The 12099-nt window shown below is 41.4% G+C and overlaps 1 protein-coding gene across 4 annotated transcripts in view; it reads left to right on the top strand.

Annotated features, from left to right (window-relative positions):
• The window catches only part of CDC42EP5 (CDC42 effector protein 5), a 30235-nt gene extending 18711 nt beyond the window's left edge, over window positions 1-11524 (top strand). For 3 of the 4 annotated variants that reach the window (XM_075605527.1, XM_075605528.1, XM_075605530.1), the window contains one exon: window positions 8806-11524. In XM_075605527.1, the coding sequence (XP_075461642.1) occupies window positions 8817-9752 (936 nt within the window). In that variant the 5' untranslated portion in view covers window positions 8806-8816 and the 3' untranslated portion in view covers window positions 9753-11524. Of the gene's footprint in view, window positions 1-5982; window positions 6113-8805 lie in introns of those variants that run through there. The other variant, XM_075605526.1, reaches the window with a different exon arrangement.
• The last annotated feature ends 575 nt before the right edge of the window (window positions 11525-12099 follow it).

Genomic DNA, 12099 nt, shown 5'->3' with positions numbered 1-12099 from the left:
TATAGAGTGGTATCTGTTCTCATCTTGGCTCCAGAATGAAGCGTATAAAACTATACACATGGTTTTTAGGCACGGTAGTGACTTTGTATTATAGCTATATTTTAACCCAAGGTTTTTATTTTCCTTGGTTTGTGGCTACATTTAGCTCTATAACTACACTTTGCAAGTGGCAAAGTGATGCAATATAATATTGACTGACTTTTTTTCAAATGGAGTCCAGGAGTTTTCAACACTCCCCTGAGGGAGCCACGGCCCATGGTTTTGAGAGACAGAAGTAATTGTCTACGCAATCTAAGGCTAAGGCCCCGCTCCCTCAGTCAGCGTGCCCGCACTGCAGACAGGCGGTCTGTAGGGAGCGGGAGGGGGGGCGTGGTTTGAGCGGAGGGACCCGCTACTCCTCCCCCCCCCCCCCCCCCTCCCTCCACGGGCTCGGTCTCTGGGCTGCAGGAGGGAGCTGCTGCGGGCTGCTGGAAGGTAAGCAGCTCCCGCTCTCTCCCCCCTTCCCCACAAATGCCCTCCTCACACACGCTGATACACACACACACACACCCACACCCTACCTTGTGTAGGAAGCTGTCTGACAGCTCCCGCCCCCGCCGCTGATAGGCTCATCAGCGCACCACGTGACGCGCCACTGCTCGGGATCACAATTTTCTTGCATCCCCTGGCGGGTGACGCGTCACAGCGCGTAGTGAGCCGTGCAGCGAGGGGTGACTGGGACCGGCTCAGAAGGATTCCCCTGCTGGTGGGGAACGCTCACGCGGCCGCCCGCGCCGCCGGGCGCAGTGGGTCCCAGCCCTAAGTACATTCTCGTGTTTATCCGTGTCTTGGTCATGCCTGTGGTTGGAGTTCCCTGAAGAGAGGATTGGAAACCACTGTAGTAACCTTTAACATTAAAAACAAAACAACAACAAACTTTTGCTTTTATTGTTTGGTATATACCAAGACATGGTTTTCACAGAGTGCACATGGTGGATTGCAGAAGACTTGAGCAATCAATGGGTTTCTTATTTAGCACAGGCTGCTTGTTGCTTTTACAAAGCTAAAGATGAATATTGGTATTTGGCATGTGTAGCTTTGCTGCCAGTGGCCTGAATGGTGTTGCAGACCCTTGTAGTGGCATGACGAGGCAAACCTGCGTTCTAACTATACCTCTATATAAAACAGGGGACGGGGGAGAGAGAAGGGAAATAGCTCCCGCATCAGCTAGAAGTAAAGATATAGTGGTTAGAGTAATCAAAGATCACGTCCGGTGCAAAAAGGGAAAATGGGATCACAAAAACAAAAAAGGTTCCCTCATGAATGCACTCAGATAGACCAAGTGAAATTGAAATGTATTAAAATCAATTTAATGAATAATAAAATTGTTTGTGTAGAGGGGCGTGGTAAGACCACCCCCTAATGACATACCAGAAAAAGCTTCCACATCAAATCAGTAAGGAAGAAGGCCTAAGAATACACTATACATGGCCAAGTGGTGTATTGGCTATGGTATGCAAGGGTTAATTCCAACAGAAAAAAGTACCTGCATACAATAAGGCAGTACTATTATCTTCACCAGACTGTCCTCACATATTCACTATGCTGATCATATATATTTTCCAATGTGTGCCTGTATTGTGACTACACGCCTGTCATACATTTACACCATTATATTACACGAGTCCTGTACTTCATCTTGGCCATGTTTTGGTATTATTTTTGTGCTATTTGGATTATATTCCCCTAGATTCAGTACCGGTAGATATTATTCTATTATATTGCCTTTTTTTTTTTTTTTTTTAGATAATAGTACTGCCTTATTGTATGCAGGTACTTTTTTCTGTTGGAATTAACCCTTGCATACCATAGCCAATACACCACTTGGCCATGTATAGTGTATTCTTAGGTCTTCTTCCTTACTGATTTGATGTGGAAGCTTTTTCTGGTATGTCATTAGGGGGTGGTCTTGGACCTTCTTACCACGCCCCTCTACACAAACATATTTTTATTATTCATTAAATTGATTTTTATTATTCATTAAATTGATTTTAATACATTTCATCAATTTCACTTGGTCTATCTGAGTGCATTCATGAGGGAACTTTTTGTTTGTTTTTTGTTTGTACCTCTATATACCATTTGCAGGGGCTTTAGTGGAAGCGTTTTAGTCCTGCAAAGTCATCACTATTAACATTTTGATTCAAGATGAGGTAAACCTCTTTTTTTTTAATGTATACCTAAAACCTCACTTAAACCCTCAAATGGTATTGCATGTACGAAGCATATTGGTTTGAGAAGTGTTCAGCAGAGGCTCACACTCGTGACATTAAAAGACTGCTGAAGACTTTTTAAATGATTTGATTAGGAAAATTAGGTTTCGTAAAAACCTATTGTGGGCTACAATGTTACATTACAGATTAGTCATTGTTCAGACTAGATCAAGATTTAGGCCATGTTTACCAGGTCCTGCTACTCCATAGCATAAGTCTACAGCCCAAGTCACTGCGTGCGCGCGTTGGAGCGCCTGGTGGCACGTGCACCAGTAAAAGCTGCGGTCTAGGGGTAGCAATGGGACGTTCGGGGGCGCAGCCATGATGGGGGGGGGGGTTGCGGCCATGAGCTTTGGAGAATGCAGTTACAATCTCAGGGCTTCCACGTGAAGCAGTTTTCTCTCTTCTGCGCAGTCTCTAGACTCAATTCAAATAAATGGGGACTCCCTGATATGCTGGCTCGGGTTCATTACATATTTATATAGGGTCGCTAATGCCATCTCCTTCGTGAGCTCCATTGCCAGCATCTTTAGTATGGATCATTGTGAGCTAAACCGGAAGGGACTCTTCATAAGGTAAAGTGCTGTGTAGACTGCAAGAGATGATCACTTTGTATAAATAAAGGGGGATTGTTAAAAATGTGCAGCAAATACATATCAAAGTTACCCAGAAGCCAAACTCTCCTTGTTCTGGACATAATGCTTCCTGAAAGGTGCATCAGGTTTGGTTACACTAGGCACACTGTCTGCTTCAACTTCAGAGGCCGGCTTCTTCACCACCTACATATAGTACCTTTCTGACGAGGACTCGTCCTACCATCAGCAAAATGCCATTTCATAAATGCAAACAACCCACTTGGTAACCAAGAGTTTAAGCAGCATGTATAGATATGCATGTCGTGTATAGAGAAGTCCTTTCAAAGAACATTCTCAGGGATAGATATATGCACTACCATTGGTTGCCAGTGACCGCGTCGCCGCACGGAAAGACGAAATACTTCCCTTCCAGTGGTTGCGTCATCACAGTTTGGTGCGTGCATGCGCGCACACACACCGACTGGGGCCTGGGCTGTACTTTGTCTGCGGCGTGGCCATGGCCACCGGGGACGAGGCCTTTTGCTAGATTCACTTGAACGGACTAGAAGGCAACTTGTAGAATAGCACAGTTTAGTAAACACGGGCTTGTATTTTTTACACTTTTTTTGTTTTTTGTTTTTTTTTAACAACCAACAGTGAGGGCAGTTACAATGTGGAATTCATTAATCATGGAGACTGTGATAGCCGATACAATACATATCTTAAAATAATGGTCGGACCTCCTTTTTTATAAAGGGAAGGGATATATGCCTAATAAGTAAACGGGAAGGATGTTGATCCAGGGAGTAATATGATTGCCAATATTTGGAGTCAGGCATTTTTCCCTTTGAGCTATCAGATGATTTTTCACTCTGGTTTTTTTTTTGTCTGCTTTCGTCTGGATCAATATACTGTGAATACAAATATAGGATAAGTATCTGTCGTCTAAATTTAGCATAGATTGAACTTGATGGATGTTGTGTGGGTTCTTTTTTTTTTTTCTTCTTCATCCTCCTCTACTATAACTAACTTATGTAACAATGCAAATGCCACCCACATGTTAAAAAAAAATATTTAAAGACACTTTCCCCCATTACAGGGTTTCTTTGCAAAACTTTGGCCGGCTGTATTAACCTGTAGAGCCACGGACTTTGGTTAAGAAAGGACAAAGTTGGCAGTCATTGCAGGCCGTGGCGGTTAACATACGCCACCCTTAGGCACTTACATGGTGCCGCCCTCCTCCTTCAGCGTCCTTTGACGCTGCGCATGTGCAATTGGCACTTGCCGGCTGTGCATGCGCACGAGGGGGCGGCAAGTGCCGATGTATGCCACCCCCAAATTTTGCCGGCCTAATGAACAAATCTGCCACTGATTACAGGGTCCACTTTTTTCTTTCTGAATTCTTCAACTTGACCGGGAGCTCTGTAGACTTGCTGTAGACATATCTCCAGAACAAGCTTTCCAGCGATAATGTGCAAAGCACAGCACTGAAGTGTCTTTCATGCCTGATGAGATTCAGCTGTTCTCACTCCCAGAATCATCAGTCAAATATGTGATGGTTTGAAGTTGGAAAATGTGACCAGAACAAATTGATCCCAGAGCTTAATGGAAAACATTAAAGAAAATGTAACATACGCTATGCACCAGCTAACCTTAGACCAGGTCAGAAGTGACGTTTGACCCCTTTTTGCTGCAGAAAGAGATGCAAACCAAAAACTGGGCTAGCTAGTAAATGTATTTTTCTTAGTTTGGAAGGGGAGTTGTTACTGAAGTTTCTTGTATTTACAATATTGGTAAAGTGGTGAAAAACAGGAACATATTTTATCAAGGAAATACATTTCCTTTTTGTAAGCCTTTTTGCATGCAAAATGCTCCCGGTTTTCCAGTCCAGGGTCTCTGTTGAATAATGTGTTGCAAATCTTCCACCCTCCATCGCCTGCGCGGATTAGCCCATTTTGCTTTAAAGAAATAAATGGCCGAGTCTTTCTTCCCAGACAGAACAAGCCCTCGACAAAATGACACTGCCGGCAGGAGGAGGGTTTCACAGCAGAACCGTCTTTTATTTCTGTGACCGGATGAAAAGGGAACTCTGGACACGGCTTCAGATGGTGGCCAGTGTGCCAAAAACAAGACACAAGCTCCTTTCTTCCACATTCAAGTGTCACTCTGAGGTGTAGCCAGGATCTGTTAAATATTTAGTTGTGAAGACGAGCCACTTTTATTGTAGGTCTCCTAAATATATATTGGTAGAAACTTGCGTGCGTGTAATGAATATTATATTCATTATTATGAGTAAAAACAGTCTGCAATACTTGGCATTCCAAAAGTGTGAGGCCCAATGTAAGAACACGGCTCCAGCTTCTTTGGTAGAGCTGGGTCGAGTTGACAGACTTCTTGTGAATGAGCTTAGTTAGTATTTGAGTTTTTCTCCTGAAGTAATTAGGCTGTCGGGTAATTGGGTAATTTTATCCAGAGAGAGGTATGTATGTATGTATGTACGCACACACCCTTTTTATGGAATTATTCAAATATTTAGATTGTGTATTCAAAGGAATACACTTCATTTTCAGGCAAAGTCTTAAGAATTCTTACTACACGTATGTTTAGCCTCCAGTAATGGAAAAACCTATGCATGAAGGTAATTAGGGTGAATTGAAATGTTACATTGCCAGATTAAATATTGTGACTAGATGTACATTTTGTTGGGTTATTTGTTCTTTGCTAAATATTTGTTGTTTATGGTGCCATCATGCTAGTAAATTCTCAGAAGTATATTCTCTGACTTATAGAATATTATATATAATTTTTTTTATTTTTTTTCGGGGACAGCTGTCATTCTTCACTGTCATTCTTCACTGTAAGCCTTTTCAGCACTGAACGGGTACTGGCCTGAATGCCTACAAATATCCCCAGTGATATGTAATACAATCTCATTTCCTGCATTTTTTTAAAACATTTTTATTTAAACATCTCTAACATTTGTGTTGGAATGTGGAGGAGGAATAAGGTGACCTGCAGATATCAACGAAAGGTTGTTTTAATTGTAGGCCCCTCGTTCAGTGAAAGGGTTAAACGGTGTATGATCTGGTCACCCTTTGTTGCTCATGTTCCCTGGTCTTTTTCTGTTTCTAGTGTAACCCCCGAGACCTCTCCTACATTCCTATGGAGATGCTTTACGCTCTGTACATATTTAAGAACACATGTCGCTTTATATGCTCAGTAAATATGCTGGTGATTCAGTGTAGTGAGCAGGAAGTAACGTGATGTTGAATGGAACCGTGATAAGTAAGTTCTCTTCCAGGCTAGTTTTGTCTTTGTTTTTGTGTAGTGCCAGTAGAAATATTGTATAATGTTATAAATACTACAAGTAGTTTGCTTTAATGTTGTGGTCTGGAGTTTGCTTGTATCGAGCAACCTCTGCAGTATAATCCTAGAAGTACATTTACTGTAGTATGATTTTTGCTTCACTGTATCCAAAGAACAATGTTATTACCTGTGTTGGTATTGTGATGGTTCCAGCTGTGTGTGTGTGTGTGTGTGTGTGTGTGTGTGTGTGTGTGTGTGTGTGTTGATTCCACTTTATTTTTGGAGGGAAAAAAAACCTAACTCTTTTTATATGTATGATTGTATAAATCTAAAACATTGGGGCAAAGATTTCAGAACTGTGTTTTTTAATACTTTTTTTTGTTTAATGAATCTACTTTTTAATAGGTATTTTGACCACTGGTTATTACTTTATTATCCTTGGCTAAATGGTGACTAAGTGCTATTTAGCTCTTTGGCTGAGGAAGAATTTGCACTGTACGCCATGTCCAACTTCCTTCTGTTCGTCCCATTTACGCTCCTGACACACATGGGATACAGTCCCGCAGAGTACTGTAGTATGACTTTGGGACAGAGCCTGCAGTATTCTCACAGGTTGTTGAATCGTTGATATTTTCCATAAAATATGTAGAAGGTGTAATTACGATCATGGGATTACAAAAGCTTGTGGCCAGTATAACCAGCCTTCCAATAAAGAGACCCAAAATGTTGAAACAGCTGTCTGTGGGTAGGTTTTACTAGCTATGAACTTGACCCAGGCTGTGCTGAAAAAGCTTTGTAATGCTGCAGGCATAAGCTTATAGTGTTCAATGTTAAAGTGAATAAGAAGCAAAAGGTGACCCTGTGTGCTCATTTGCATTTCTTTTTCCAGATATGTGGCTGGTTATCATTACATGGCACACTCCATGTTTCTTGTGTAGCTCCTTTGCTTTGCTGCCACTTTTGTTTCTGGTCTCTTATATTTCCATGTTGAGACTGTCTTGCTACTAGCTGACAAGTGCTCCGTGTTCCTTACAGCAGATCTGGTAAAACAGGATGATGGTGAGGTTAAAGCCCAACGCAAAACGATGACGTATCCACAGCTGACCAGTTCAGAGCCCTAACATGTTATGAAAATCAGAGCGGTGATTACTTGAATGGTTAGGAAAGGGTGTTGCTGCAGTTTATGTATGTGGAGCATTTAATGCCATATCTCAGACATGAAAGCCAACAGTTTATTTTGTGTCTCAGCTGTGTAGTTGTGTAAACATGGCAGATCTGAATGGGAAGGTTTGTGTGACTGAAGCAGCGTGGTTTTGTCTTGTCAATCAACTTGTCTTTTTAATCCCTATTTAAATGATTCTACCCGCTTTGAGGAGAATAAAGCGCCAATTAAAACACAATGTGACTCCCCCCCCCCCCCTCCTGTTTTCCCTGAACACGTTCTTTCATGTGAAATGATCTACCAGTTATCCATTAAGAAATATCGAAGCAAGAACATATTTATTGGGGACTTCACAAAATATCTATTTATGTGCAGTTGGTTTGTAAATAATTGGTGCAGCGTTCCCCACTCACAAAGATTTGCTGTAAAAAAAACCCAGTATTTATTGTACATGGTTTTTGTCCCATTGGATGTTTGTTTTTAGACCCAAACTATTAAACATATCTTACATTGTAAAGCAAATTTTAAAAAAAATGGTAGCCCTTAAATAACTGAGCTTTTATTGCAATTCCAGTTGAAATATATCCAGTATCAATTCCACTCTGCAAAATATATTTGAGTGGAAGTAAAGCATCCATTTGCACACACACGCACTGACCAGTGCCTATACAAACTTTTCAAAATAAATATTTACTTGTATGCATTCCCTCAGAAGCCCCTGTAGCACAGCACAGGTGCTCACATGCCCTCTCTGTATTGCACATATTTGTTGACCAACCAACCAATTGTTAGTGACCTTTCAATGAATACCTATTTTGCTCTTGCAGCTCCTTTTTTTTTTTTTAAATTGGCTTGCGTTTTTCAACCACCTAGCACCCAGCCTTTGGGTTTTATGATCTTGATTTTAACTGGTTTGTACTTGTGTACCTTACAGGGGATATGGGTCAAGACCTAAAGGGAATTTCTGATGCATATTACTAACCCTGTGTGCATTTACATTATTAAGCGCACACAGCATGAGGCTCGCCTAGATTTCCTTGGTGCTGACTGACTTGCCTTTCTTGCTGCCACAATAATCCGTTTCTGACTCTGATTCCTTAAGAGCAAGGATTTATGATAGGCCAAATGTAGGCTCCTATTTTACTTTGATAATTTAGAGCAGGGGTAACAAACCTCATGTCTGAATCCCAGCTAGAACAATTGCTTGAGCAAATTTGTTTTCCTAAATCCAGGTCGGTGAATCCTTAATGGGTTGGGCTTGGAAATTACTTGGCAATTTGGGATTCCGACATGAGGTTTGTTACCCCGGCTCTAAATTATCAAAGTAAAATAGGTGGTAGTCACAAATAGTTGATTTAACAAATTGCAACTCCCTAGATAAAGTGCACTTTCGATTTTTAAATTGGTACCTTTTTTGGGGGTGGGGATGGGTATACTTGGCTACAGTAACAGTAATACAGTACATTCCAATCGTCAGTTCTTAATGTAATCTGTTTTTTTTATTTTGCAGATTGCGTCAAGATGCCCATCCTTAAGCAGTCTGGCGCCCACACAAAGAAGCGAACCCGCATTGATCGGGACATGATCAGCGCTCCTTTAGGGGATTTTAGACACACAATGCATGTTGGAAGAGGGGGAGATGCTTTTGGAGACACCTCCTTCCTTAGTAACCATGGGCCTGCACCAGCTCCTCCGGTGGAAGTCTCATCCCCTAAGAAGAACGGCCTCGTGAAATTGGCCCCTGGCTCAGGGGACCATGAAGAAGGTAAAATGGCAGACTCGCTCAGTCAACTCTCACAATCCTCTGGAATTGGCTCTGGGGCAGGAAGTGTCTCCTCTAGCCCTGTCAACAATGTGCCATCCAAAGAAGAGAACCTATGGAACACCAGCACTGGTGGAGGGCAGCGAGATCAGTTTGACTGGCTGTCACCCGGGAGTGACTGTGGGCTGAAGCATGCAGAATCAATCCTTTCCTTCCACCTTGACCTGGGGCCCTCCATCATGGATGAAGTGTTGGGTGTGATGGACAGAGGTGCTCCCACCACTGACTGGAACACTGCAGAGGACCAGTGCGACTTTGGCTACAAGTTCTCTTCTATTAGCTCTGCAGACAATGAGAAACACATCCTACCTTCTTCAGCCATAGGGGCTCAGGAAATTCATTATAATCTGTCCAACACATTGCCTGTTGCTAACCCTGGAGTGAATTATAATTCAAGCTCTGCCTCTGAACATCTGGAGGGAAATCGGTCTGCATATGAGGGTGACAGTGAAGAGGAAAAGCGCTCCATCTATGAGGGTATTGTTGATAATCCAGAACAGCATGATAGCAGTTTACACGCAAGTCATCGTGTAGAGGTGGAAGAGGAGGGGGAGGAAGATGACGACGATGATGATGATCACGTTGGGCAGGGATACACATTTGATGATGACCTTGATGATGAAATTGGTGTATAGGAATGGGATGCTGAATTGCATGAACTCTTGTCTCCTGCGCTTACATTTTTCTGTGATAAAGATGATCAAATATAGGAGGTCAACAATTGTAAATGAGAGAGGACTTTGTTCAATTTTAATCTGGAAAGAATGAGACAGCCTCCTTTAGTTGATAAAACCTGTAAAATAAAAAAATAAGTTTGCAGAAGAAACTCACTACATTTGGCCTCAATAAAATTCCTCCCTTGATACTTGTGATCGTAATTGGGAATCGAAGAGCCTGGGGCCTGGAGCCTTCCGTTTTCACTAGACACATTGTGCACGAAAAAAATATATATTTTCTTTTTTTCACCCCTATCGGGAAATCTCTGGGGATTTGAGTAAGTGAATTGAAATACTGTTTCAAAATCCAACTATGTAATCTTTCTGGGTTGCTTTCCCGATTTTTTTTTGCTTGTATAAAAGTTTGTTTCAAGTGTCCCAATCTTGCAAATGGACTTGATAGCAATTTCCATTGTAAATGGGATATGTAGGCAGTTATGTTTTTTTTTTAACTGTTTTCTCTCTTGCAAACAATGCCAATGTTCGCAAAATTCGTTGGGTTTTTTATTTTATCACAGATAATGGAAATATTTTTTTTTTCTCAACACACTTTTTTGCTAAAGCAGACTGTTTAATTTAATATTGAAGCTGAGGATATAAAGACTAATTTTTTCTTTTCTTTTGTGTGTGTTGTGAATCATGTTGTTTTTATTATGTTGCGTTGAACACTAAAGTTGGGTGACACTTTACCAGTGGATAGGAATTTGAAACACATTATGAATCCTCATCTCGTGTTGCTTTGTCATCTGTCATGAGATGCAAATGTGGACCAAAATTGCCCACAGACCTTCCATCAATCACCTACAGGAGCTATGAAAGAAGTCTTGGTAAGCGCTGCTTCAGAGGGGTCTGGTTCTTGAGAAAAATGCTGTAACCTTTTATCCCTGGCTGCTCATCTCCTGCAGGGTGTGCCAAAATGTTTAATTTCTTCTGTGCATGACTTGCTTTCAAATGTTCTGAGTAGACGGGAATTATGCCAAACAGTATTTTTATGCAGTATAAACAAACCTTATTTTTTATAAAGTTTGTGTATGTAAATATATGAACAATAAAGCATTATAAAAAGAGGACCGCATAGATACCAATGATGAACAGATGATGTTGGGGCTCACTAATGAAGTACTGCAAAGGCCATCTTTTGAAACTCTAGGAATTAAAATTAATAAGTATAACTGGGGGAGGGGAAGCTAAGAATAGCATGGGCTTTAAGGTATGGAGAACCCACCCATTCGATTTTAATTTTTGGGGGGGGGGATGGGGGTGTAAGGAGGAGGGAGAAGAAGAGAGCATGTCCAAAATGGTCAGGGTTGCTGCTTTAAGCACAGCATCACATCAGCAGCTCTTCGATGACCCACTCACTATTACTCTTGTACACTGTGCATGTCTGAAGCACATTCTCAAAGATGCCAACACATGTCTCTCTGTTATTGACGCCAACCTTACCATTTCTCAGGCTGGAGGTAAAATCTCATGTTTTTTGACTTTGAGTCCTGACCCAACACTCCCTATTGGTACACAAACACCATTTATAATTGTCATGCTTTGTAATTGTTAATGATGAAGATTAATCTATGCATATATTTTTCATTTGTGCCTCTGTATAAAAAAGTTGCTTCACAAAATGTATTTCATATAGTACAATTTTTTTTTATAAATGTTTTTTTCTGCATTAAAAATAGCTTGTAATCTTTTCAGAGGGTTTTTTTTTTTTTTTTTCTGCTTGTCACCTAGCATAATGCACCAAATAAGGAATTTAAAGTTTGCTGACGTTCCTTGATGGGACCATTGGTAATAATCACAGCGCTTTGCATTATGGTTACATCTAGCAACAGAGCTTAAGATCATGATCTTTGCTATGCAGAAGTGGAGGCTTTAACCTGGGTGCTGTGACCAGATTCCACGCTGGATCATGCATTCCTAGCTTCTCTCAGTGAGGGATGTACTCATTGGCTTCCTCCTGACAAGGACTGGTATTCATAACCGGCACAGCTCAGGCTATTACATTCGCTGCTGCTGCTGCTGCTGTGACATTACTTTCCTGTGAAACTTCAGCCCAGAAATTCACAAGGCTAATTGCTCTTCTGTTGTACAAAAATGTTTGAAAGCCTTATTATACCATTTGTTTCCCAAGTTATCCCCTGCACAGCAACACACATTCTTTATTACATCTTGCACGACCCAGTATATTTCCACAGGGGTCCGCAGGCAGGTTCTCTCCTCCAATTTTCAGGTTAGGTGTAACAGCAAATACATAAGCATTGTAAAT

Source organism: Ascaphus truei, chromosome 6 (assembly GCF_040206685.1).
Source record: "Ascaphus truei isolate aAscTru1 chromosome 6, aAscTru1.hap1, whole genome shotgun sequence".
Classification (NCBI taxonomy): domain Eukaryota; kingdom Metazoa; phylum Chordata; class Amphibia; order Anura; family Ascaphidae; genus Ascaphus; species Ascaphus truei.
Note: the sequence above shows the minus strand (reverse complement) of the source record. Positions and strands in the feature narration are given on the sequence as shown.